Here is a 27,748-nt window from a genome sequence, read left to right as displayed (position 1 = left end):
AAAGTCCGAGGTTTCTTAAATCTACCACCACCAAAACGTGTTACCATGGAAACATGTTAGCTCAGACAACTGAAATTGACGTAAAGGGGTTGCTCGTGATCGGTATTTTATATTAAACCAGCGATGGAGACGCCAGATAAGACTGAAGATACTGTTATAGCCATAAAAATAAGTGTAAAGCAGGGACATAACGTGGTAAGTTCTCATAAATAAATAAATGCAAATGTTAACATGAATGACATTGAACCAAACGACGGCACTCGACTGTTGTCAAAAAGAATAACTCGCTTTTCCAGCATTACTAGTATTTATTCTACATCTATCTTACTTGTCAAAGGTATTAACAACATGCAGCATATGATGCTTTAGTTGTTTGGATTAATAGGCGTTAATCTTAAAATACTTAATTGTTTTTTTGCAATGCAAGCATCATTTAAAAAAAAGCAATGGTAATTTTGTCTTTGTGAAACTAGAATATAATTTAATAGAATAGAATAGAATAAAATAGAGTGGAACTTTATTGATCCCACACAGAGGAGAGTTTTTTTTATTGCAATAGCTCTATTAAAAACAGCAGATAGATAATAAACAACACTAAAAATACACTTGAAAATTATATCAATAATTATAATGTATTATTATTATTATTATAATTAGACACTGAGTTTACTTACTATTGACAACATTTAAAAAAGCCAAATTAAGGCCTTTTTGACAAAAACTTGTCAAACAGGTGTTTTTTTAAGGCATTAAAAGTAATCAAAGAACACTTCCCATACCTATCTCTAAGAGTTTAGTAGAACCTAATTATTAAGAATGACATGCCTTAGATTGACTTCTGTCAGAATGAATTTATCGCACAGTTTCTTCTCATATCCAGTGCCTTGTGAATGTAATCACCTCTTTGAATGTTGCCCTTTTCTTGCCTTCATAAAGAAATAAATCGCTAGAGTTTGCCAAAAGGCATGCGGAAGACTCCATGATCAAGTGGAAGAAATCTTTTTGGGGGGCATCAGACAAGCTGTTGCAGTATGTTTGGCGGCTAAAAACCAGATAAATGTTCTGAAGTGGCCGAGTCAAAGCCCAGAGCCAAACCCAGTCGGGAATTTGTGACTAGACTTGAAAAGGACTGTTTGTGCTCAACCTGAAGGAAACCGAGCAATGTTGCAAAAAGAGAGCAGCAAAACTGCAATGTGTAGATGTGCATGACTGATAGAGACTAACAGTATCTACTCAGACTCAGGGCTGTGATGGCAGCGAGAGATGCATCTACTAAATACTCACTTGAAGGGGGTGAATAATTTTGCGAACAGTTACACTTCTTCATATATTTTGGTTTCATTTACAGTACTTTGTGGAAATTTCTTTTCATTTTGACATTCACGTTTTTTCCAAAAAGAATTTGTGTGAAAAAAAGACACATTTTTTTGACCATAAGTGAGTCAATGACAGCAGAAATAGGCTAAAACATCCAGTGGGGTGAACACTTTTGTAAGGCACTGTTCTATCAGTACACTGTCATACATCCGTCATCAATGTTGTGTGAACTGCGTCTCTTCATTTTCAGCATGGACGAAAGGCGGGCGCTTTTCAGAGCTTTCTGCAGGCTGCATTCAATGAGGTGGTTTTAGGAGTGTCAGAGAAAAAGCAAGGGGACCCTGAAGGCCATCCAATAAACTACAACTTTACTTTCCTCCTACATCTCCCGAATGATGCTGGGACTCGGAGCGACATTGCCCAAAAACCAGTCACAAGTGAGCTAAATGTGTCTAAAGAAACTACAGACCATTTTTTAAAGCATTTTCACTTTTTGTATAGCTGACAATGTATGTAGAATGGAAGTATCGAAGTAACAGAATGGCTCCCCCTCCATTATATTTAATGATGATTATTCAATAGTATTTGACTTTAAATAAAAAAAGGATGTTTTTTGTCTGACCATTGGAACTACTGATAGCATAATATGATTTGATACAACTTTACTTAGATTTAAACTGCTGAATTGAACGGCCTAAAGTTTTGATTGACATGAAGTTGATTAGAATGAAAGTTTTTTTTTCTTTTTTTATGTGTTTAGTCACAGTTCTGGAGCTTCTTCCTGAAGAGAAGAAGTCTAAAATGAATACGGTTGTGCTGGGCCAATCAGCATTACGACTGATGCCACTTCTGCAAGGTGCAACCTTATAAAAGATACGTTTGTGTGGGACTGGATTTGGAATTTTATTTTAATTTATTCATACTCAAACAGGTCAGAGCGGCTTCTCATCCACTGTCCCAGTGAACCCAGTGAACAGCTCCACAATCAGAGATTCTCAGCTGGGCTTCAGTCACAAGGTCGGTTATTTACTTATCCAGCAAGTGTAACACTTAATTAAGCTCAACAGCATAGAGACCAATGGTGGCTTCTTTACAGTTTATCCAAATATGAATGGCACAAATTTCATATGGTACCAAAATATTGATAGCCCGCAGCAGTCCTGGACTTCAAGGATCAGATCTTTTTTTGCAATTCTTACTGTGCATTTGAGCAAAGTCTTCAGCCCTGCTATATACTCAAAAAGTCACCAAAATGTGCACCACCTAGTATGCAATGAAAAAACTCAAAAAAGATGACGTCACAGGGGGCGAAACCGTCAAAAAAAATGAATGAGGCCATAATCTCTTAAAGGTGTCAAGAAAATAATTCAATCTCACAAAACCCAAACAGATATGTGGGGAATATCCAAAGGAAGTTTAGGAATTATAATGGGATGGCCTAAGGAAGCTACAGCTTGGTGGCAATTTTGTGGCAAAGTGTTAGATTTTCACGGTTTTGGACAATATGGGAAAAGAAAACTTGCTCAAGCAATCTTCACGAAAATTTACAGCTGCGTCCAAATTCAAGGGCTGCATCCTTCAATGGCCGCGGCCATCCTGGGCCATGTTGTCCGGGTCCTTCATCGAGCGGGTAGACCGGATGTTAACAGCTGTGAATTTGGACGAGTCTTGCCTTTAGATAATTCCAGCCGTAACGTCCTGGCTAGTGTGAGGCCCTGGGCGAAACACTGGACAGCACCCTCACCCCCTTTCCAGCCCCGCCCTCAATAACTCAAAGCCTGCATTCATACAAACACAAAAACAAAATAAATCATTCATTTTCCTATACTTGTGTAGTTGAATTCACAATTAATGTAGGTCACTGGGAAAGGATGAGAAAAGGAGATTGTATGAGGGTGTGGTGGTGCCTGCAGCGTTATATGGGGCTGAAACATGGAGTCTGAAAGTGGTGGAAAAGAGGAAGCTGAATGTAGTTGAGATGAGATGTTTGAGGAGTATGTGTGGTGTGACACGTATGGATCATGTGAGAAATGAAGTAATCCGAGAGAGAACTGGTGTGATGCGAGAGTTGGCTTATAGAGCATATTAATAAACTGTAATTGTGTGGACTGCATACATGTGACTTGACTGCATTCATTTTAATTATTTCTTTTACCCGTGTCAGCCGGTGCATCTGGCGCGTCTGTCCCCCTCCGCCTCGGTCACCTCTCCACTAAAGGGATTCCCCAAATAATAGTCGCCAGTCTCTCATCAAGAGGGGTCAGCTCCGGTGTCCCCTGTCCCCCACCCGTGGCAGACACACTCTGGCGATGCGGCGCTAGACGTCTTTTCGCCTCGACTTTGATGTCCGACCATTTTTTTCATTTCTTTTTTATTTCGGCCACGGTCCGAGGATGTGAGGCTACAGGCAGCATTTACGGCATCTGCCTTTTTGGCACAAAAAAACGCAGGGCTTTTGGGAACCACGCGTGTCACCCGGTGCATCTGGCGCTCCGGCCCCCCCCAGAGCCCCCCCCCCCATGGAGCACTAGATGTTTTTTTGCCTCGATTTTGATGTCCGACCATTTCTTTTTTATTTCGGCCACGGTCCGAGGTTGTGAGGCTACAGCATTTACGGCGTCTGCCACTGCTTGCCACTCAAGTGCCTTTTTGGCATTAGTAATGCCCACACTGTGCCCTCCAAACAACACTTTTCTCCTCTTTTCCACCTCGCCAACGATAACTTCAACCTCACATTGAGTGAAGTTACGTTTTTTTGATTTCCTCTCTGTGTTTGCCGTGATTTCGCAATCCATAAATATTCATTTGTGGGCGTTTCACGGACTATTTATGGGCAACTATGGGCGTGTCATGAAACCGCAAAAGCTGCGCTGCATTTAGAATTGGTTGTGATTTATTAAGGGAAAGATGCGTAGCATGTGCGTGCGCACGGTTTTATAAATCCGAATATTTCTGTGCGTACGCACGTCCTAGTTTTCATTCACTCACACACACAAACGCGCACACACACGCACACACTGAAGGAGGAGGGTTTGGGGAAGAGAAGGAGGGAGTTAAGAATGTGTGCCCTGTCTAGGCTACCCCACTTTGTTGGGACACAGCCTGGGTATATAGATAGATAGATCTTGAGCTGAATACAACCCTGACATCAATTTTGACTGAATAAATCCACAACCTTGAATAGACTTTTCCGTCTGTCTGAGCCCCTCCTCTGCCTCTCTACCTGCTTGTCCTGTACCTGTTCACATCCTCTGCAGCTGCGAGTTGGTTTCCCCCGCACGCTCCTCCAGCGTGTTCTACGCAGACAGCGCAAAATGCTCTCAACACAGCAGCAAGTTGACACGATAGTGGGGCGCCCTAGCACAAATTTAAACACTTGTTTTTGGGGGGAGGGGGGGGCGCCCCCTACAAGATTGCGCCCTGGGCGACCGCCCACATGGCGCACCTGAAAAATCGCCACTGTCGGCAAATGTCCTGTCGCCTAGCAACCATGAGTCCCAAACAGAGAGGAGTAGTCAGGCATGGAGCTCAAGATTTTCCTGCCTTTTTTGATCCAACTTTTAATCTTGGAGGTGCAATTATAAAACTGTGTGGTTATTTCCAGGTCCCGCTTCATAGTGTGCCATTGTTGTCAGAAAATCTCCGGGTTTGGCCGCAATGCATCTTGGGATATGGACATCAGAGAAGGACACACCAGACCAATCCTTGAAATCAGGAAAAAGAAGGCCGCATTCATTGGCCGCATTTGAATGAGTCCTTGAATTTGGACAGCACTTGTCGTGGCGCTGTGACATAATCAGCCTAACATGCAGCCCTCCAATTTGGACACAGCCTACACCTGCAACCAAAGTTTTGTTAATCTTTGACTTTGGAAAGAGGCGCCATCTTGAATTTTCCAAGCTTAACAAAAAAACGTATTTATAACTACCAAGTAAAACTCCTCCTAGGGATTTTCAGCTCATAACTCCTTCAGCATTAATGGGGAACTAATTGGGAAAAGTTATTGAAAAAGTTTGTAGATTTTGTGGCGAGCGCGCAAAAGTGATGTATAAAAATCCCAAAATGTACTTTTTCTGATTCTTCTGAAAATTATGTAGACCTGTTTGTCGCCCTTAAGGCCCGTTCACACCGTGACGAATTTCGCCGGCGATTTTCGCCGACGTTTAACGCCTCGTGACTAAACAAAGGGCACCAATGAGAGTGTGCACACCGACGCGAAAAAACGCCACGCGTCAAAGCGTCAAAAAAAAAAAACGCCTCGGGTTCGTTTTTTTTTTTTCGACGCCTCGCGTCGAAATCTATTCGACCAATGAGAATGGCGCTTTTGCACACGTGTCTGGAGCTTCTGGAGTTACATTAAAACACAACTTGGGGGCGCTCAAACACAAAACTTCCTTGCTGAGCACACATACCAGCGAAGAAGATAGACGCCAAGTAGCGTCTACACAGCCGCGGAGAAATAATGACTGACATTCTAAAATATCCCCGAACCAAGCACCAGTTGGAGCTACTGGTGCTTGAAATATTCATGTTTCCTTTGTATTATTCTGACAAGCGCGTAAATACTTACTCTCTTCTTCTGAGTGAAAAGCGACTTTAAGAAGCGTAAAGTTGCGCAGCGCCACCTTGTGTACAGGAGTATTTCTGTTTACATTAAGCGCCATCTAATGTCAGGGAATGAAATTGCATTTTCGCTCGGCTCATCGTCAGCGAAAATCGCCTGAACACAAAAAACGTGGCGAAAAACGCTGGCGAATAACGCCTGGCGAATATTCGTCCCGGTGTGTACGGGTTGCTATGGAGATAAAACCAACAGAAAAATCACTACATTGAAAACACGTTTTGTTTTGTTTTTTTTGGATCTCGTGCTGCTCTGACCACAGTGGCAGGGGCAGAGGAGGAGAGCATGGTGGTCGTAGCAGCCGCTCAGCCAGGGAGGGCGGGTTAAATGGTGGTGGCAAGGGCGCCTTCAGGCCAAATCGCAGCTCACACCTTTAATTTGATCTGTGCTTATAGGATTTAGGTACTGTACTGTAAATGGTTTGTTTAAAGGAAAATATAGTTTGTATTATTTTCAGGATGCATTAAGAAAGTTGCAACACACCAGTCATCCTTCTAGAGACGCATGCAGGACTTAGTCACTTTATGTAATTCAAAGACTTAAGCTTTGGATAAAGACCAAATTTACATTTAAACTTTTTTAAACTTAAAACTGAAAGCCAGTGTTGCCTTTTGTGCCTAAAAATGACTCATAACACTGTCTTGTTTGTATTTGATGCAAAATCAGCATTTATTAAAAGAAACAGACACAGCCTTCTCATATTTTATCACTTGATCCTCTTCAGCAGCCGACCCTGGATGTATGTGTCAGTGTCTCCGATCCATTGCTATCTGAGGATGAACTGTCTGCCTCCAATTTCCTGAAAATAACTTTGGAGGCAGTCTATTCTGTCCCCGACTCATGGGTTCCTGGTTCCACTCCTGTCACATACGCTGCAGCTCTGGAAGTCCCTCTTACGGCGGAGGTAACATTTTTAGCAATCGCTTAAATGAAGTCATTCGTTTCATGAAACTATTGGTTCCAGTTCTTTAGCCCAAAAAGAATATTTTATCATGGCCAAAATCTACATCTGTCAGCAAGATCAGGTGGTACTGTTCCCTGATGGACAACTAAAACCAGGAGGAGAAGACGATAAAAAGAAAACTATGTACCATCAGACTGTGTGTGTGTCTAAAAACTACCTCCTGCACCATGAGCAGTCAGAGCAACCAGAAAAGGATGTCGAGCAACCCAGCAAAGAGGTAACCCCAAAACACGTGTCACACATGCAGCCATGTTGTTTTTGTCTAAACTAATTTTTATCTATAATATCAAGTGTATTGGGAGGCAGCTTGAATAGTGTAAATAAAAAAGCTGTGGAAGTCGATCAGAGTTTCAGTCTGTGTACATGTGTGTGCTTCAGGATCAAGTGTTTCGCAATGAGGTAGAAACCACAAAGAGCAGGGTGAGCTGGGACACTGAGACCTGCTGCTTTCTAGATGCAGGAGGAGCGTCCAGGTAAGCTGAAAACACCTTCTTTTTTCGTTTCTGCTTAGAAAAAACTATTCTGCTCTAATTCAAAAGCTCATGAAAAATGAATTTGTGCAGATTTTAGGCTGGTTGGAGTGTTTTGTTGTTTCAAAGAAAAACTATAGACTCAGCTGTACGAGAAAGAATAAAAAATATTTAAAAAATCCTAAATTAATTAATTCCTTGTTTCTTCTACTTTTTAACATTTCATTTTGATTTCTGAAAATTCCTTTTGTTTTCTGAAATGTTTTTTTCTTTTTTACGGAAACCGGAAAAAGTAAGTACTATGGGACGTTACTGATTGGATGATGACTTTTGTCCATCATTTCAAATGAAATTTATTTGTCATAAAGCAATCCTGGATATGCTCCCTAATAATCATAAAACTTTTATTAGAGTGCTGAAATTAAAGATTTATTTGGAATAAGTCAAACATGTTCAATTGTTTCTTTTTTTAACATTTCATTTTGATTTCTGGAAATTACTTTAGTTTTCCAAAATGTTTGATTTTAATTTTGTTTCATTTTATTTGGAATTGTGTTTTGTTTTCTGTAATTTTGTTTGGATGTAATGCTGTTTTTATTTATAAAATATATATTTTAATTTTTTTATTGTTGTGTTTTTTTTTTACTGTTTTGCGTTTTGTGATTTCCACTTCAGGGCCACCGTAGATTGGTAAATAACTCCAGAATTAATGAAATATGCAGAAACAGCTCCCTTAGTTATTATGGCTGTTCCGTTGTATTTACCATGCAGGAATACAATAATCTCTTTTTACATTTTACATAACACTATGAATATTACTTTCGTTCTAAACATGGTCAACAGCTCAAATTTTTCTTTAGTCTGTCATAGTCTTCCAAATAACCAAAAATGTCTATTTCCAGCATCATGTTAAGGTTAAGGGTTACACCAGACAGCAGAGCAGCTTCTCCAATACGTCGTATTACAAACCCCCACATTAGGATAAAAAAGGTTTGAATTGAACAGTGTCTGATAAAATAATAATAATAATAATGGATTGAATTTATCTGCGCTTTTCATGACACTCAAAGCGCTTACATTGTAACCATTATTCATTCACTCCTCATTCATACTTGGTGATGGTAAGTTATGGTTGTAGCCACAGCTGCCCTGGGGCAGACTGACAGAGGCGTGGCTGCCATTTCGCGCCTACGGCCCCTCTGACCATCACCGGGAACATTCATGCACATTCACACACCAGTGGAGCCACGCTGGAGGCAAGGAGGGTGAAGTGTCTTGCCCAAGGACACAACGACATTTTGGCTGGTGGGAGCGGGGATCGAACTGCCAACCCTTTGGTCATTGGACGACCCGCTCAACCACCTGAGCCACTGTCGCCCCAAATGTATGAAGATGTAATGAAAAAAAATGTACAGTGCCAGAGATCTTAATGCCTGCTGCAAATTAAAATCATAACTCATGCATAAAATAACAGCTGAGTCCTGCAAAGGAAAAGAAAAACCTCCATCAAGTTGACAACCCCTCAGTACAGCAACATGCACGGTGTGCTGCAGGTTAAAATGACAATGCACACAAGAACACTTAAAAACTGCCAATAAAAGCAAAACTCTGTCAGTTTGGCAGTGCTGGCCTAAACTGAAATCAGTCTTTAATTTATCTACTGAAGATTCAATGAAAGCGCAATAGTAGCACTTTCTTCACAGAGGCTGGAATAACTTGTTTTCAAGTCTCATCTTCTGGGAAATAAGATGTTTGGCCAATTTTTTGTGTGTGTGAGTGAAAACAATGTTTTTGCTTTTCATAAATCTGTAGCATTTTACTAATCAATAACTGTTGAATGTGCGGAATATTCAAAGACCAGATTGAGCCTTTTCAGTGCAGCAGGTAAAGTCATGAAGTTGATTATTAGCTTTTCCATGTCTTTTTTCCCTTTACAGAAGATTTAGAAAAGCCAGCTTTTGTGTCCTGTGTTAGTGAAATCTTAACAACTGTGCCAAACCATCAAATTGACCCCTTTTTTCTGATTGGAGGTGTTATGTTCTTTCAGTTCTCATGTATGGTTATTTTCAGTTGCACAATAATGAGCTGTTATTGATTGACTGGCAGGAGAAAACTAGAGGACTGCCAGGCTTATTTCAGTCAACCCTTTATGAATGACTGCTGTTTTTTTGTGTGTTTTTAATATTTTTTAAACTATTTTAGCTTTCCCTCAGATGGATAAAAAAACCAAAGAAAAGAACTGAGGGCTTCTTAATTTTTCATCAGGTCGAGGTTTCTCAATGTTCTTGTATTGCTTCATTGCTGCCTTAGTACCACAGTTACCACAGTTTTTCAAACTCTTTGAGCTTTGGATAAAGAGATAAAGCCCTTTGATGCATCCTCAGAGCGGCCTTCTGCTGTTGGGGCTTGCTTTTGTTTTTTCAGCTTGTCTGGTTGACCTATATTATTCTCCATCACAGCTTTGCTTGGTTTATTTGCTGCTGTATGTTTGCCCTGTGCAGGTGTTAAACCTGTGTTTTGTCTTGCAGGAGCACACACAGGCAGTTTTTTTTGTTTGTTTTTTTGTTGTTGCTTTGAGGCCTTCTCTTTAACAGCAGGGTTTTCTTCCTGCATTACTTCATGCTCATTTTGTGCAGCTTCACGCTTTACCTGCAGCTGTTTTAGACCTGGGATCTTACAGTCCAGCTTTAGTAGGTCTTTTGTTGTAGCTTTCTTTTTTTCAAACTTTCAATATCTGACTACTCTTGTATTCAAGAAACTCTCCTTGAACTTGTTGATTCAAAATTTCTAGATGTTTGCAATCTGCCAAAACAAAGCTTAATTTCTTTCTTTTTCTGCTCATCTATATATGAATTCATGTCCTTAAGGTCCTTCATGATTGGCTGGAATTTCTCACACTGTTGGGAAATTATTTCAGCAAATTTCTCCCGCTTGCTTTCCAGAAAATAAACTTCTCCTGATTGGAATGGATGACATTCGATTTATATTAAAAGCATGTTTTAGTTTCTTAAAGTTCAGCCCACTGTTGTTTTTCCACATTCAAATAATCCAAAGGGAACATTATTAGAACATTCTTAGAACATTGTAGCACACTGTATGGTCACATGTCTTTGCAAAATTCAAAGTGTTTCCACACACTGGACTGGAATGATGGACGAATCAGTTTTTACCTACTTTCTAGGCTGCAGCAGAAGATTCTTGAGAGCAGACTGTGGCCAGTGGAAGTCATGAGGTCAACTTCTGCATTAGAAAAGGTGCAGTAATTATATCTAGTCAGTCAAAAATAATATGACGAACAATGACTGTTTTTAATGTGCAGCTTGGTTGATGGCATTTAGCAAGTATTAAACCTGAATGGATCAATACTTATAAATGATTCCATGTGTCTGTAGCTGGGTACTGACAACTCAGACATACCCTTCCATGGTGTGGCTTATGTGGACTTGGGGCCGCTGCTGTATCCTGGAGTCAGTTTTATCAGAGGAGCGTACGCCATTCAGCCCTTCTCTGAGGCTGAGCTGCTAAATAAGGTTACACATCAACACATTTGATTCAGAGATTTATTTTTATTGTCTGTCACCTTTCTAAGGTGTTTTCATAACTCAACACACCATTTAAGATTCAGTGACAGGCACTTTCTAACATGTGTTTGCCATTATTATTATCATCATTTCTTTGTAACAAGGCCAAGAGGAGTGTTAGTGTGTTGAAGGAGCAAGCGAAGGCAGCTGCCAATCAGGCTAAATCTCGTGCCAATTCGGCTATTGGAACACAAAAAAGAACTGGGAAGAACTTTGATGGGAACTACACAGCAGCCAAGGATCCCAAAGAGCCAGCCAAAAAGGTCAGAAATGTTTCTTGATTGTCCAAGATTGGCTGGCTAAAAAACTTTCCCCCAAAAAGTAGAACACTTTCGTTTGATATATGCACACACTATTTACTGTGCCATGCAAGGTACTTCTCGACTGATTATGTGTTACTGCTGCTTCCAATTAATCCTTTACCTTACAATCTCAGTGTCCAGAACTGTTATGCATCACATGATTTGATTTGATTTGATTTATAGATTTCTTTCAAGCATTGTAGTCAAAGCAATAACAAATTTACACATATTTATCAAACTCATTACAGAAATGTTGCAATGCATAGATTAAAAAGACAGAAAATGAAACAAAACAAAAGAGTCACTTGATTCACATTTGCTTATTTGAATACAGTGATCAGAAGTAGCAAAGAAGAAGCAAGTTTATATAATCCCACCCTCACTGACTTAATTCATTTGATAGTTTTACAGTTTTTGTAATCTGGTTCTGATCCGATTCTTTTCAAGTAACAAAATCCAGTGCCTAATAATGATTATCTTCAGAAAAAATTAATTCATGATTTCAGTAAACAGTAACGATAACCATTACGTACCGGTAATAATCATTGACTGTCATTAGAACACATGATCACATTAAACCAGTAATCATTGCTATACATTGCAGATCAAGGAAGAAAATCTATAGCTCATTGATTGTACTTAAAACATTTCAGTAATCATTAATGCACATTACATACTCATTGATTGTAATTAAAAGAGCTTTGGTTATTTCACAACAACCAACTTCACACATGTATTTGGAATTATTCAAGCACCTGTTGATTCTTAACTTCTCTTATCTTTATATCCTGAAATCAGAGTTTCTTTATACATTTTCTTGAATATTTGAACATTGTTTGAGATCATTACTTAACCCGTCTCAAAGTTTAGTGCCACACACCGACACACAGAAACTTTTTCAAATAACTCATAACTTTCTAAAACTAAACACAGAGGTTTAACCTAACTTTCCTTAAAATGGAACCGATAATTCAGTATAGATAAATAGAATACAGCATAATGACTTCACTATTCAGCCAACGGGCTGTATAGTTTATGAACTGTGGTGAAGGCAAATTACAATGCAGAAAAAAAGGTAGACGTATTATCTAGAAATATCTGTAAATTAGTTTTGGTCTGTTCATATAAGGCAGCAGTGAAAACTTTGAAGACCCACTCTGATAAAACATGTGTTTTTGGTGTTTTTAACATGTATTTGTAGCATTTTCTAATTATGTAATGACATATATAGAGAAAATTAAGTTTAAAATTAAATTTCACAGTATTTCTTTTTTCAAATCAAGAATCAAGAGCAGACGCAAATTTTTTTTGAAACAGATCGTATATGTTATGTAGAAAATACACTGGGCGGGCCACACGCTCCCAGCTCTGCTCCATTCTGATTCTCCCCCTTCTAGATAAATAGATCCATCTACGTCTTTACCTCCCTCGTCTGAGCTGGCATCTGGCTCAAAACTGTACGGTTTTATCCGTATGCTGCATCGCTAATGTTAGGTTGGGGGTGTGAAGGGCTGGAAGCTAAAAGGAGAGCTTGTAAACAGGGAGCTCTCATCAATGAGAAAGGGAAGGGGGGCAGTAGCAGTCCCACCTACAACTCAGAGGCGAATTTCTAATGACTTACTGCTGCTCTGCAGAGATTATGTTCTAGAATACGACACAGGCTTTTGGATTTGGCAAAAAACAGCATAATCAAAAAAACACTGGGAATGATTTAAAAATAGAATAAAACATGATCGGAGTGGGATTTTAAGGCTATAATGTATAATATACTTTTTTGATTAAAGGAGGATCACAACACAAATTGCCCCGAGCCTAAAATAAGCACGTTGAACATAGTTAATGATGTTTTTAGAAGAATAAAGTGCAACTGAGGACAAAGGCATGCTTTCAATGGCAGAATCTGACACAAACCTTTTTTATCTCTTTCATTTTTAATCTCTTTCATTTATGATGCGATTTAGAATAGATAAACTTTTTCAGTTATGAGACTGCTGTCGACTCATTCATATGTCATAAAAAATGAAAACAAATGCACCCATGTCCCTCTCACTGTCACGGCGTGAGGGGGGAGGCTCCAGAGCCGGTAGGACCCAGATGCAGAGGCGGAGGCACGAGGATCAGGGACTAGAGGGTTTAATACAAAACAAAAGGCGCTTCAGAGCAGGAAGACAAAACCAAAAACAAAAACTCACTGTGGCGTGGCATGAAACAAGGAACATGGCATGAAGACGTGAACACCGAGACAAAGGCTAATGGACCAGCACAGGAGGAAGGCAGAGACAAGACTTAAATACAGACAGGGCAGACAAGACACAGGTGAAAACGATCAGGGCAGATGGGGACCAAAGGAAGTAAAACTCAAGAAACATGACAAGACAGGAAACCTTTCAAAATAAAACAGGAAACAGAACCAAACAAGACACAACAAAAACTCAAACCATGACAGTACCCCCCCCTCAAGGAACCGCTCTGAGGTTCCAAAAGTCAACTGAGGGGGGGGCGGCCCGGAGGACAAAACCTCAACGGGCATAATTGTCCAAAGAGTCCGGAGGACGGCCGGGGTTCCGTGCCGTCCGGCGAGGCAGGTCCGGAGGACGGCCGGGGTTCCGTGCCGTCGGCGAGGCAGGTCCGGAGGACGGCCGGGGTTCCGTGCCGTCCGGCGAGGCAGGTCCGGAGGACGGCCGGGGTTCCGTGCCGTCCGGCGAGGCAGGTCCGGAGGACGGCCGGGGGGCCGAGCGATCAGGCGTGGGGTCGTCAGGCTTGGAGGGGTCGTCAGGCTTGGAGGAGTCGGGCATGGAGTCAGGCTTGGAGGAGTCGGGCATGGAGTCAGGCTTGGAGGAGTCGGGCATGGAGTCAGGCTTGGAGGAGTCGGGCATGGAGTCAGGCTTGGAGGAGTCGGGCATGGAGTCAGGCTTGGAGGAGTCGGGCATGGAGTCAGGCTTGGAGGAGTCGGGCATGGAGTCAGGCTTGGAGGAGTCGGGCATGGAGTCAGGCTTGGAGGAGTCGGGCATGGAGTCAGGCTTGGAGGAGTCGGGCATGGAGTCAGGCTTGGAGGAGTCGGGCCAGCAGTCGGCCGGCGGGTCGGGCCAGCAGTCGGCCGGCGGGTCGGGCCAGCAGTCGGCCGGCGGGTCGGGCCAGCAGTCGGCCGGCGGGTCGGGCCAGCAGTCGGCCGGCGGGTCGGGCCAGCAGTCGGCCGGCGGGTCAGGCGTGGAGCCGAGCTCCGGCGGGTCAGGCGTGGAGCCGAGCTCCGGCGGGTCAGGCGTGGAGCCGAGCTCCGGCGGGTCAGGCGTGGATCCGTTGGAAACGGGGACCTGTCGGAGTGCAGGCGGCACCCCCCTGGGAGCCGGAACGGGTCGGGGCGCAGGCGGCACCCCCCTGGGAGCCGGGACGGGTCGGGGCGCAGGCTGCACCCTCCTGGGAGCCGGGACGGGTTGGGGTGCGTCCGGGACCACCACTGGACGTGGTTGTGGTGCATCCGGGACCACCACTGGACCTGGCTGTGGTGCGTCCGGGACCACCACTGGACCTGGCTGTGATGCGTCCGGGACCACCACTGGGCGTGGCTGTAGGGGACGGCGGGGACGACGGCGACGACGACCCTCCCATAGGGCAAGACGGCTCCCAGTAAAGTCCAGGGAGCTCCCACTCCGGGCATATGAGGGAAACTGGGCCTGGTCGAAAACCCAATAAGTCCGAGTCCTTTCAGCTTCCTGGCAGTAGGCCTCTAGGAGCATCATGTCCCGCTCCGCTGGGTCCAGAAAAAATGGCTGGTCCATTCTGTCACGGCGTGAGGGGGGAGGCTCCAGAGCCGGTAGGACCCAGATGCAGAGGCGAAGGCATGAGGATCAGGGACTAGAGCAGGGGTCGGGAACCTTTTTGGCCAAGAGAGCCATAAACGCCACATATTTTGAAATTTAATTTCGAAAGAGCCATACAATAATGTGGTGTCCCTTTCCCACACTGAGGCACGGAGACTTAACCTCTTTTAAGGTTCTTTGTTCTGGTTACTGTAGACCGCAACAAACGCCGTACAATTAATTCAGCAACTCCTAAATCTCTCTCGCCGAGACGAGAGCGCTTCTCCCAACTTTATATTCACCTGCTCCCGCTGCAGCCCTCCCATTTCCCTTATTCGGCCCATAGCTGAACCCCATTGGTCCAAATTACCTAACAACAGGCTGAGCGACAGAACTGAGGGCCAATCAGATCTCTGCTTGATCGATGCGTTCCATGAACTCCAGAACTTTTAACGCGGCCCAACAGCCATCCAACTCAGTCCGCGACAATATGTTTAAAACTAAAATACAAGTGAATGTGTGCATTTGATGTAATTTCAACATTTTTAAAGTACAATAAGTCTGTGGATTCTTTTTAATAACATTGTTATGCTGTTTCTAATAAATGATGAGTATTTCTCGTGGTAGTTTTGCTGATGGTCTAGTCTGGTTTACTTGGTGAGTTTCTGCTTCATGCAGGCGTTAAGACTTTAAACGTGATCTTAGGTTGGTATGAATGTTTTGTAGATGTGAGACAGACTGCTCACATGCGGACCTGGAGCCAAACACACACTCACAGCTGCAGTGAGTGACAGGCAGCGGGTTTTACGTTTTTACAATCCCTGCGCGATTCACCTGCTGCCTGTCCACACAACCCTCACCCCCACCCTCTGCTTTCTCCCTCACACATCCCGTCCCCGCATCTGCGCGCTCTTTCTCAGAGACGGGAGCGCGCAGTTTTAGGCACGGCAATTCACAGGTTTCCGGGTGGTACAAACTCTGTGAATTAATAGACAATTTTAAACTTATACTAGTGCTGGCGCAGATTTGTCTCTCTAAGCACCGCTACTACTGCGCGCCTCTGGCATCGCATCGCGCACGAGAAGGACTGGTCTAATGAAGAAAAAAAATTTGAATTAAAGATTTGTCTGCGAGCCACATGTGACCATCAAAAGAGCCATATATGGCTCGCGAGCCATAGGTTCCCGACCCCTGGACTAGAGGGTTTAATACAAAACAAAAGGCGCTGCAGAGCAGGATGACAAAAACAAAAACTCGCTGTGGCGTGGCATGAAACAAGGAACATGGCATGAAGACGTGAACACAGAGACAAAGGCTAATGGACCAGCACAGGAGGAAGGCAGAGACAAGACTTAAATACAGACAGGGCAGACAAGACACAGGTGAAAACGATCAGGGCAGATGGGGACCAAAGGAAGTAAAACTCAAGAAACATGACAAGACAGGAAACCTTTTAAAATAAAACAGGAAACAGAACCAAACAAGACACAACAAGAACTAAAACGAAAAACAAGACACAACAAAAACTCAAACCATGACACTCACAACTGTAATCTTCTGCTATATTTATCCGCTGACCAACAACAAATAAGAAATACAACTACTGTAGTGAATTTTGCATTTATGAAGTATTTATAAAAATATTTTTGTTCCATGAAAAGCAAAAGGAAGTGGACATTCAGCTAAAGGCCAAATCTGATTTACGTCCCTGCCCCTTTGGCTTCTCCCTACGACGACATTTATCCCTCCAAGCGAAGAGATGGAATAAATATTGTCTTCAAACCTGGACATTACTACCACTCAGTGACATCATCAATAACCACCAGCGCTTGGAAAATACATAACAACATCGGTTGTATAAGTTTTGAAAAACTTAAAACTTACATTTAAATGTAAACTTTTGTGCTTTAGAGCACCCCCCCCCCCCCCCCCCCCCCACGTGAAGTTTCTCCTCTGTCCACAAGCGCGACGCGGATCACCCGGCAGAGGGATAGCCAGTATTAAGTCCCTACAGGAGCTCCTTAAAAACACCTTTTGAGTCCACTAAACCTTTAAATACCCCACAATTGAAATACTGTTACTGGAAATAGCCAGAGGGGTAGGGAAGCAATTTGGATTTGGCCAAATTGTACTATTTATTCATTAGTAGTTCATTACCCCATTATGTTACAGAAAAAAATAAGGTGATATCGTCAAGCATTGTTCCCAACACTGACTACTCATGTAATTTCATGCACCATATAGATGTTGTCATTACAGCTGTGTCTAATACGTTGTGTGATTAAATACCCCAGCAGCCTCCCGGCAACAACAGAATGGCAGCAAATGACGCTGCTACCAGTGTGGCTGAAAATGAACCACAGCTAAATGTGGAAGGAAATGTGAGATTCCCTGTACAGCAACACAACTCAAACCCAAACAAAAATACCTCACATTTATAAAGAAATAAACCAAATTCTTCAAGGTTGGTTTAACTGATTCCCTCTAACATTTCCTGTATGGCAGATGTACTTGGAGGCCAAATCCGTCATTGTCCTTAAAATAGCTTTGGACAAACCACTGGTGGCACAAATAACTCCAGAAGAGCTGGCCACAAGGTAATGACTTACTCAAACTCTGAACTGATTGTGTAACTGCTCTTATGAAGATAATTTAAGAAAAAACGTTTGAATTTAGTTGAATTCTTTTTTCTTTACATAGTCTCGTGTCAGAGCTACTTTTGTCCATGGGTGTGGAAGTTTGCTCTGGTACTAGTGCCAGTGATTCACACCATTCGAAGTCATTTTTAAAGCCATATTCCATGAATTAATTGTATTACTGTGTGTTGATATTTAGTGTCTGGTTTATTACTTCGTAATGGCAAAATATGCTAATTCTTACCATCCATACAAATGCAACAGTAGAATTTGCATAACTTCCAATACAATTCAGCTACTGAGGTGGAGAAAGAATACAGACCAATCAGATCAGGTCCCTCATTAAAAAGAAATGGTCCCATGTTTTTTGAGATGGCTTGTGTCTGAATTCCCTCACTACTTAGTGCACTACATTGTGTGTTCGTCATTTTGTTGAGCTGCTTGAATCTACAATTCCTAAATCCAAAACCCCATGAAGTACTCGATGCTCACTAGATTGACCACAAGCATTGCGTTTGAAGGATTTTCCGTGTGGGAAGATAATGTATTTGAATTTATTTTATGTTAACCATCCAAGTTTTTATCATCAAAACACAGAGGGGTTTTAAATGGTCTTTGTAAAATGTGCCTGTTTTGTTTACGTTGGAAAATCCGTGATGTCGTTTTTGCCGTTCAGAGTAGTGAGTACCACACCATAGTTCCGTACTAGTTAGGGAGTAGCAAGAGAATATCTGTCTTTTATTTTAGAATGTGTTTTTGCGAGTGGATCATATTTCAGGCTCAAAAAAAAACGTAACACACTTATTTGCAATCCACACCAAATCTCACCATCAACTGTTCAATTTTGAGATGCATTTCTTGACTCTATATAAAGAGCACCATTTTCTAGTGTCTTCAAATGTGTCTTTTGTTTTCTTACAGGTTGAAGGCACTAATCCCTCCCAGACCTCAGCCGCCACAGGGTCCAAACAGAGCAGAAAAAGTAAAAGCACTTGCTCGCTTCCACATAAACACACAGGCACAAGGTGACCCACACAGCCAACTTTTCTTTTCCTGAACTCTCTTTGCCGGTGTGTTCTGTTCCAGGCAGTCTTGGAATTCCATAAACAAGTTGGTAATGCAGTGGATGTGATATCACAACAGTATAATGAACTGTTCAGTGCAAACGGTCAGCTGTCACAAAACCAAAGCCAGGAACAAATGCTGCAGCAGCTGATGGGAGCTCTTAACGTTTCTGGAAGATACTTTTCCTTCTCCGAGCAGTTTAAGGTCAAAACATAAAGTTTCAAATACCTTGCAGATTTTCTTGAAAATGATGCTTCCACTGATGTTTTTTTCTTGTTTTTCCTGCAGCATGCCATTGTTAGGATTGTTCGAGATAAGCTGCAGCAGACAGATGGTTTCAGTGACCCTCAGGAGTCAAAAGAATTTGCCAGCAAGCTTTATGTTTACTTGGTGGAGGAGATGCGTGTCGCTCTTAGCAAGGTCAAGAAAAAAACAACTTTTTTTTGATAATTGAGAAGATGTGTGCTTACTTTTGATTTCATTTTTACCATTTTATTTTTTTTTCCAATCAGATTTATTCCAGTGATGTTGTTGAGGACTGCCCAGCTGAAATCCAACTGCATTCTTCTCAGCTCCTACATTTTGCCAGAGAAGCACAGCTAACAGGGAATTATCAGCAGGCTGCTTCATATTATGAAGAGGTAAACAAATAAACAAAGCCACAAATCTGGAATTTAAAAAATCACTCCATTCTATGTTTTATGGTCAAATTCTTCCATAAATTTGAAGTTTGTACAGTTTTTGTGATTACAAAATGAGCACTATGTTAAAGTACAATTATGGAACTTGTACTGTTTGCATGTAAACTGTTGGGCAGCAGGCTGCAGTTGTTCTAATGCAATGTGCAAAAAAGCAAGACAATGAATAAACTGAAGCAACTAAAGAATGCTTTCATTCCATTTCAGCTCGTGGTAAGGCACACCCACGAGGCTTCCTACAAGTTTGGGTGGGGTAGTCTGTTTATGTTGACCAAAGACTACATAAAGGCAAAAGAATGTTTCTATGATGCCGTAGCAACCAACCAAGCACACCAACCCAGGTGAGAAATCTGTTATATGCCTGGACGGTGAAAAAGTTGATTAAAGGGAAAAACAAACAACCGTCACTGGACTCCTCTGGTTTTAGGAAGTTATCCTAAAAAACTAACTCTGACGAAAATTGAGTTTTTGGTGTTTTTAACATGTTTTCGTAGCATTTTTATAATGATGGATGATGGAGAAAACAAATTTGTATTTCTTAATTCAAATTGTGGTGAAGCAGGAGCAGATGAAAAAATGCTGTTTGGGGGGAAAAAAGAGCATATTTGTGATTTTGAAAATACGATGGGTGGGCCACAAGCTCCCTGCTCATTCGTTTATGGACAAAAAGATTCATTTACATCATCTTTGTTTTCCTTGTCTGAGCTGGAATCTGGCTCAAAACTGTACGGCTGGATATCTGCAATATTGCTAGACATTTTTGTTGCACCGCTAATGTTAGGTTGGGGTTGTAAAGGGCTGTAAGCTAGTGGGAGAGAATGTAAACAGTTGATAAGAAGTGGGGCAGGCCAGCTCCACACCAACAGTCCCACCCCCAACTCCTGCCGCTCTGCAGAAACGATGTCCCAGAAAACAACACAAATATCTTATTTTGTCCAAAAGCGGCATCATCATAATTAAAAGACCACTGGGAACACTTTTGAAAATAGATCAAAAGATGATTGGAGTGGGTCTTTAAAAGGGGCCAATTTTTCAACACTATAGTGAAGAATAAACTAATGAAAATCATATTTCATCCTTTTTTTCAGAGTTGTCATACTATTAAACTTATATAACAAAATACTGTCCTCCAACATTCCAAAACACTAATCTAATCCCTCCCTTTGACCAAATAAAATGAAAAGTGACTCTCACAAATGCCTCCACTGTATATCTACCTTTTTTATTTGCATGACAATAAAACACTTAAACTTATGAACGTGTCTTTTCACTGTTTAGCTTGATGATGTTGGGAGTCTTGGCCTTGATGTTTGAGCGTTACAAAGAAGCCCAGGCCTTCCTGGAACGCGCCACCACCATTGATCCACCATGTGTACCAGCATGGACACTGTTAGGTGAGATTCAGTTTTTCCTTTGCATGCTTTTTTTCTTACCTTCAAATCACTTGAACTAATATCAGATGCTAACAATCGCTGTTGTAGTCTTTAAAGACGGCGGAAGCAACACCAAAATGTGCACACATCAAGGACCCAGCAATAATGAATTCTTGGCGTAGCAAATGACCATTCAACCATAATTTGTGGCTTTAATTTGAAATTATTTTTTTTCTGTATTCTCTGTTGAGGTTTGTTCCATGAGAGCCAGAATGAACCGATTCTGGCAGAGTGGGCTTTTATTGAAGCCAAAAAGCTGCTGAGAGGAGATGAAGCAAAGAGCAAAGGACTCAAAGAAGATGAGAGAGAAACAGTTCAGCTGGGGGAAAATGGGGCTGTGCCCTTGCAGCCTTCAACTGTGGAAGGTGAGGTGCAGTACTAAAAACAAGAAGTTTCTGACACAGCCTTCTCTGACAGTTACAATAATGGCTTTTGATGTTTTTGTTGCGACAAGTACCAATGGAGAGTGAAACTTGTCCCACATTTTTAGTCTGTAGGTTCTGACTCTCAGTCTCAGCCTGAGGTAGAAGTCGGCCTGAACTGCAGGCAGATGTTTTCCTGACTGATGATTTGTTTTCCTGCCAGGCGCAGAGACTTTAGACCAGGACTCAGAGGGCTGCAATGAGCCTCCAGCACAGGCTGACAGCAGATCTGCCCCCAGTAAACTCACATCCACAATCTATACACAAACAGTTCAGTTCCTGCTGGAAAACAATGCCCTACAGGTAAACACATGAAGCACCACAGGGCTTTTATTGGTCAAACTTAAAGTAACAACTTTTTTCATCTTCTTATTACTTTTAATATATTGCATACCAAGTTGTTTTGTTGTTTGTAATAATACTATGACAGTGAACATTTGTATTTTATCATTTGTTCAGTTTCTCCAATTAAAATTTGGTGCCATAAATAAAGAAAGAAAGAAAGAAAGAAAGAAAGAAAGAAAGAAAGAAAGAAAGAAAGAAAGAAAGAAAGAAAGAAAGAAAGAAAGAAAGAAAGAAAGAAAGAAAGAAAGAAAGAAAGAAAGAAAGAAAGAAAGAAAGAAGTGATTTGGCAATTTCTTTTTTTTTTCTTTGTTAGATGGCAGAGCACGCATTATCGCAGGAACTTCTGTGCCCTGAAGGTGGCCGTAGTTTGTCCTACCTCCGTCATCTGGCCAAGCTGCAGCTGCTCAAAGGTGACTACAGCAGTGCTGCTGCCAGCCTCAAGGAAGCACTGTTCCACACAAATGAGGTACACTTAAACAGCAGCTCTTCTTTTAACCAGCAGTACTCTTTGTTGATTCTACACATGTTCTTCTAAAGTCTGAAGTCTTTGATTAGTTGTCACATTTGTCCAGACATTAGCTTGTCCTATAGCTTCCTGTAGACTTCGGTAAGATTAAGGAAAAGCTAACAGATGTAAGGATGCCACAGATTTAACCCAACATGTGCTGGTGCTTCTATTGACCTACTTAAGTTGTAAAGATGACCATCTGGAAGGAAAATCAGTGCGGTATGTTTACCCCGCTGTAAAGACAATGAAGCAACAGGATTGCTGTTTCATCATTAACACCAGTTAACACAATTTCTCCGTTTAATGTGATATTTATTGGACAAGTCTTCCTGTAATACCTTAAAATTGTGTTTGAAATTTTGAGCAAAAAGGAAAAAGCAAAAAATGCAGCTTTAAAAAAATGAATTCAATATCAATTTAGCCCAAAATTATTAGGTTTATCTAAGCAAATTTGCAACTTCTTATAATCCCATAAACACCTTTTAGATGTTTTATATTTAAAAATGTAATCTGGAAAAAGTCAGTGCTAGATGCAATTTTTTTAACCCTTTGATTTATGAACAGGATGCGGATGTTTGGGCTCTCAATGGTCACCGTCACTACCTGCAAGGTGCATTCACTGAGGCAAAGGAGAGCTATGAGTGGAGCCTCAACATCTTCAAGAATCCATCAGACTCTCACATTGTTTTCCTGCGCTTGGGATCCATTTATCTCATGCAGGAGAAGGTCAGATATGAGTCAAGTATTGTCCAAAGGACCACTTAATGCATGTGTACTTGAGCTCCTTTCAAGTCAACATGTAAATTTATTGATTTGAGTTTTTTGAAGCTGGGCATATTCCCATTGACTGTCTATTACTCGTTAATATTATACTTCAATATTATATTGTGTCACGTATTTACTTGTTTAATGCTTTTAGTCAATTTGTTACTCTTTTATGTCTTAACTTATTCTAATTTATATTCTAGGTGTTTAAGACTTTTTCATGTACTTTTTATGCATAAACTTATTTTTAATTTATATTTGAGCTGTTTTTATATTTTAACTTTTGTATTTATTACGTCTACATTTTGGACTGTTTCCGAGTGTCTTCTCACCCTTGGCTGGGGTGTTTGTGTTCGGGTTCCCAGAGTTTTGGCCCTGCTTGTCCTCTGGCGTCTCTTGTTCTGGGTCCTCCGAGCTCCTGGCCTGGTGTGCCCACGTCGGGCGCATTGGACGCGGGGGCTGGGGGTCTGTGGTGTGGGCGGTGCTGGGGATGAGTTGTACTCGTGTTGCTTAGATGCTGACAACCCGGTCAACAGGAAGACAGGGCGTTCGGCGCCTTCTGGGTTCTCGCTTCTTTAGCTTTTTATAATAATTTCTCTTTTATTTGTCTTTGTGTATTCTATTATGTGGGGCTAATTTTATTATTTTATTGCATGTGTGGGGATCGGTATTTTTGCGTTCTTGTTTGTTTTTACGTACAGCACCTTGAGTCGTTCTTTTTTCATGAAAGGTGCTTTAAAATTAAAATTAATTTGAATTTAAAAAAAATCCAATTTCTATTCATCTATAATCCCAGATTGTGTTTTCTGAAGTATTTTGAAGAACACAAAATGCTGCAATTTATACATCCTGCCTACTTGATTGCCTTTTCTATGCTTTCAGTTTCAGCAAGCCAAAATGACCTACCTGCTGGCTTGTGAGCAGTCACCATCATGCCTCACCTGGCTGGGTCTGGGCACTGCCTGTTACTACGTAAAAATAACCCTTTCATATTTCATTCATTTATTTTGCTGGGTTTTTTTTTGTTCAGTAGAAGTTACTAAACCTAAAAAAGCCCAGAAAAAGAAGAGAAGACGTTTGATGCTTTCTTATGCAAACATGCGTCAAATCACTTCTGATCCAGAACCACCTTAAATTTAACATCTACCTAAAGGCAAAAACATCAGATTCTTTTTCTTTTCTTGGCTTAAAACAAATTCAAGTATCAGGGATTTGAATGTAGTGGTTGGATAAAAGATTTAAAAAAATGAACAACTTTGGAAAACTAATTTAGAGATTTGGCATATCTAGATATCTATCTATCTAGATCAATCATCATTGAGTGTTTTCTCTAAGAACAGGACCTGTTTTCTTTTTGGCTGGCCTTGTAGGATGTTAAACGCTGGGTTTCTGTTTGTGTAGCTGCAGGAGCTTGAAGAAGCAGAGGACGCTTTGATGGAGGCGAACCATTTGAATGCAGAGAATGCAGAAGTGTGGGCTTACCTGTCTCTGATCTGCCTTAAGGTGAGTAAACAACTTCAGCACAGTGACAGTCTGTCCCAGTTCAAATCATGTCTTTACAGTAAGATGAAAAATCTGCCAACATTTTTACTTTCTTTTTTATTCAAATTATTGACAAAAAAAAAAGACTAAGAATTTGGCAAAAAATACTTTGATTTGTAAATGGGAAGAAAATACCGATAAGTCATTTTCAGCAATAGCCGCGGTTACATGTGCAGAATATCTTGATCGGATCAATGGTCGGGTTAAAATTCACCCGTGCACATGGGATCAGAAAACCTTTTTCCGATTAGAACAAGCGTTCCCATGGCTCACACCTTTGGTCGGAATAAATCGTTTGGGCATCCGCAGTAGTGGTAAAAAAAAAACCCGGAAGAAGAGAAGCGCCTCGTTGTAAACAGACCGCTGCCACAGACTTTTGTTCAGCAGCTCCGTAACACGAGGCGATCTTCCAAACGTGCTTTTATTAATGTTATGAATAGTATGAAGCGCCTGCTCGCTCATCGTTTTTTTAATCCGTGTGGTCATTGCTTTTTATGTTGAAGAACGGAGCTGGAAGAGTTAGGACAGGCTATAAACACGCGCTAACAACATTAGCCTTGCTTGAGGACACAAAATCCAGGACCGTGCGAGAGACACGGCAATCTACATCTTGGCTGCACGTAAATATGTGGGATTAATATCGGCCTTTATGTTGCCGGGACAGTTTCTTGGGGCTGAGCAACATTTATTTCTGCTCTGAGACGTTCACACACCGCCCCAAACACGGTTCCTCCTGAGTCCTGCAGCCGCTAACCCAGAGTGGCGGGACGGCTCGCAGTCTGAATTCTCCCACACATAACAAAACAATAAAACGCACACGTAACTAAGCATCCCTCCCTCCCTTCACACACAAAGTTATCTGGCTCCTCTGCTCACTTGGTCCAAAACGCTGCTGCCCTGCATACCCCTCGTGAAGGAGGGAGAGGCAGAGACCCAGAGGGGCGAGAGCGGAGCGGTGCTTTTCACGGGGCGTCCGCAGAGCAGCTGGTCGGTCCCGTATGAACTCCAAAGCTTTCTCTCAGCGAAACACCATCTATGCGTGACGTAACCCAGAGCAGCAGTGACACATGATCGGAATGACCGTTTACATGCTCTACGATCGGATAAACGATCGGTATAACCCACCTATCTCGATTGGAAAGAAATTCTGATCCGAATGAGTCTGATCGGGGCAGAGTATTCCGAACGGCGCGTTTACATGACGCCTTTTCTTTCCGATCAGGCATTCTTTCCGATTACTTTTGCCCATGTAAACGCAGCTAATGTCATGTAAGACTACAGTGATGCCTTAATCACAACTAACTATCCTTGTGGGTGGGTAGGGGCTGTCTGCGGGCAAATCTGTACAGGGCATGCAGGTGGTCTGCAGGAAATTGTCACCTCACATGTTCATCCATATTTTTTTTTCTACAGGCAAACACTTAAACAATACATAAGGGTGAAGTAGGTGAGACACAGGTGTGTTGTTAGGACTTTTCCTTTTTTTTCAATCTCCTGAGCACAGTGCAAGGGGCCTGTAAGTGCTGTTTATGTGATACGTGGGCGCCAGTTGCACGCTCCACACTCGCAGTCTGGTTGTTGAAAATGAGGAAATTAGACATCCTACTTACGCATCACCTGCACACCTCCTGCTTGCAGCATTTGCATGCGGTCAGTAAAGAGCCAGTGCTTACACCTCACGAATGACTAGAGTGTGGCATAGCAGGACAGCATAGATGCATGTAACTTACATCAGCCTTACGAATACTTCACGATACACTTACCACACATACAACAATAGTACCCTCCAAATTCATGACGGCCCTTAAGGTGGCCCATCTGCGCTCCCCTTAAGATGCAGCTGCTCCTCTCTATGGTCAAGACAACCCAGAAAACCGTAGTGCAGCGGTAGGCCGGTCGACCTCCGATTGGAAGATTGCAGGTTCGATTCCCACCTTGCCCTCCCATGTGTCGAAGTGTCCTCGGCCAAGACACTGAACCCCACTTGGGAGTCTCTAGTGGAAGGTTGGCACAAGTGTTCAGCAGTGGAGCCGCCTTTGGCAAATACGCCCTTTACCATTTACCAAAAATCCTCAGCACCCGGTCACCCCCCGTACGGGTGTGTGTGACTTAGGCAGTACATGCAGAGTACTTCTTCATTGCCACAGTAGTCTTTCGGTAGGGTCTTTCTCCTAGATTAAATGGATGCTTTTAAGTTTCTTTTAGCCTTAATGTGGCATAAGCAAAAAATCAACAATGTAACCACTGAACTGGGAAAGAATTGACTGCATTTATTGTTGAATTGTCTACACTAATTTTCTGCCGAACCTCTTGTTTTACAGTCTGCCCGGCAACAGGAAGCTAAACTGTTTTATAAATATGCAGTGAGGGTGAGTTAGTCTGCAAATGTTATCATGTATTAAGATTTATTCCTAACTTTGGAAGTGATGATGTATAATTGAAACAAAACTAAAACTTTACTTACAAACTTTTGAATGTACTTACAAGTATGTATTAATATTTTTAGGAATGAAAGGACAGTCCTGTGACATCTAAAACTATTTTCTTTTTAATTATTCCAGTTCAACTTGCAGAATGAATCCCTCCTTGAGGAGATCCGTCAGCTGATGAACCAGCTTCATCTCAGTCAAGTGGACTCATGCTTTGAAACAAGCATTAAAATAAATGTTTGAAGATTTTTTTTCTTATGTACTGCAAAAATGAACTATCTCCTAGAATTAGAAGTACATTAGACATGAAGTTTAAATGAAAACGTGTTCAATATCAACACAAATATCCTCAAACTTATTCAGATAGCAGGATTTTTTTATTTATTGTTTTTACAAAAAGCTACTGCAACAACAAAAAAGGGGAAAAATACATGCCCAAAAGATCTGCAGAACTGTATATGAAATTATGAAGCATAAAGCACATTATTAAGGCGTTGTAATGTTTGGTAATGCTTTGATAAAAATGTTTATTACTTGTAAACTTGAATTTTACTGTAAGTTGAGTCCTTGATAAGCCTCAATGATATTTAATTGACATTCAAAAACTACACATAATATCAGGGAATTCATAGATTTATCCAATGAATGTGCTTCAAATGAAGGTCAAAAGTAAGTCAGGAGCTTTTTAGAAAGTGGTTTCAAAATACTCAATGTAATTTTTCTGACTTGTACATTTCATTCAGGGAAAAAAAATGCTTTTTATGTATTTCCTACATTTTGGCACAATCAGGTCTGCCATGAAAAAAACCCAGAATGCAATCAGCCCATGAAACATTTGTGTTTTTTTCTTTGC

At 41.6% G+C, this 27,748-nt stretch overlaps 1 protein-coding gene across 4 annotated transcripts; it reads left to right on the top strand.

Annotated features, from left to right (window-relative positions):
* Positions 1–34: 34 nt before the first annotated feature.
* On the top strand, positions 35–27,153 carry cfap70 (cilia and flagella associated protein 70). Of its 4 annotated transcripts, none has more exons than XR_002292483.2 (26): positions 35–195; positions 1,568–1,754; positions 2,078–2,173; positions 2,249–2,334; positions 6,663–6,842; positions 6,955–7,119; positions 7,281–7,375; positions 10,554–10,626; positions 10,765–10,902; positions 11,058–11,216; positions 17,347–17,433; positions 17,558–17,649; positions 18,610–18,670; positions 18,775–18,957; positions 19,042–19,173; positions 19,266–19,394; positions 19,659–19,792; positions 20,730–20,845; positions 21,076–21,249; positions 21,470–21,609; positions 21,965–22,061; positions 22,724–22,885; positions 23,807–23,896; positions 24,326–24,427; positions 26,788–26,835; positions 27,028–27,098. XR_002292483.2 is itself a non-coding variant. In XM_020712017.2 (26 exons), exons 1-26 carry the CDS (start codon positions 124–126, stop codon positions 27,136–27,138), a joined length of 3,162 nt encoding a protein of 1,053 aa, XP_020567676.1. In that variant the 5' UTR covers positions 37–123; the 3' UTR covers positions 27,139–27,153. The 4 variants fall into 4 exon arrangements, 3 of the variants coding, with proteins under 3 accessions (XP_020567676.1, XP_020567678.1, XP_011487128.1); XM_020712017.2 differs by having other exon boundaries at positions 37–195; positions 6,666–6,842; positions 21,965–22,117; positions 27,028–27,153; XM_020712019.2 differs by having other exon boundaries at positions 37–195; positions 17,350–17,433; positions 21,965–22,117; positions 27,028–27,153.
* Positions 27,154–27,748: the final 595 nt, after the last annotated feature.

Source organism: Oryzias latipes, chromosome 3, assembly GCF_002234675.1.
Source record: "Oryzias latipes chromosome 3, ASM223467v1".
In the NCBI taxonomy this organism is placed as follows: Eukaryota; Metazoa; Chordata; class Actinopteri; order Beloniformes; family Adrianichthyidae; genus Oryzias; species Oryzias latipes.
Note: the sequence above shows the minus strand (reverse complement) of the source record. Positions and strands in the feature narration are given on the sequence as shown.

Bases quoted from the DNA above. Each gene is read 5' to 3' on its own strand.
- cfap70 (XM_011488826.3), top strand. From the start codon at position 124: ATGGAGACGCCAGATAAGACTGAAGATACTGTTATAGCCATAAAAATA. The intron at 10,903-11,057 runs GTTACACATCAA...CTTTGTAACAAG, and splicing joins AGGCTGAGCTGCTAAATAAG to GCCAAGAGGAGTGTTAGTGT. The intron at 22,886-23,806 runs GTCAGATATGAG...CTATGCTTTCAG, and splicing joins TTTATCTCATGCAGGAGAAG to TTTCAGCAAGCCAAAATGAC.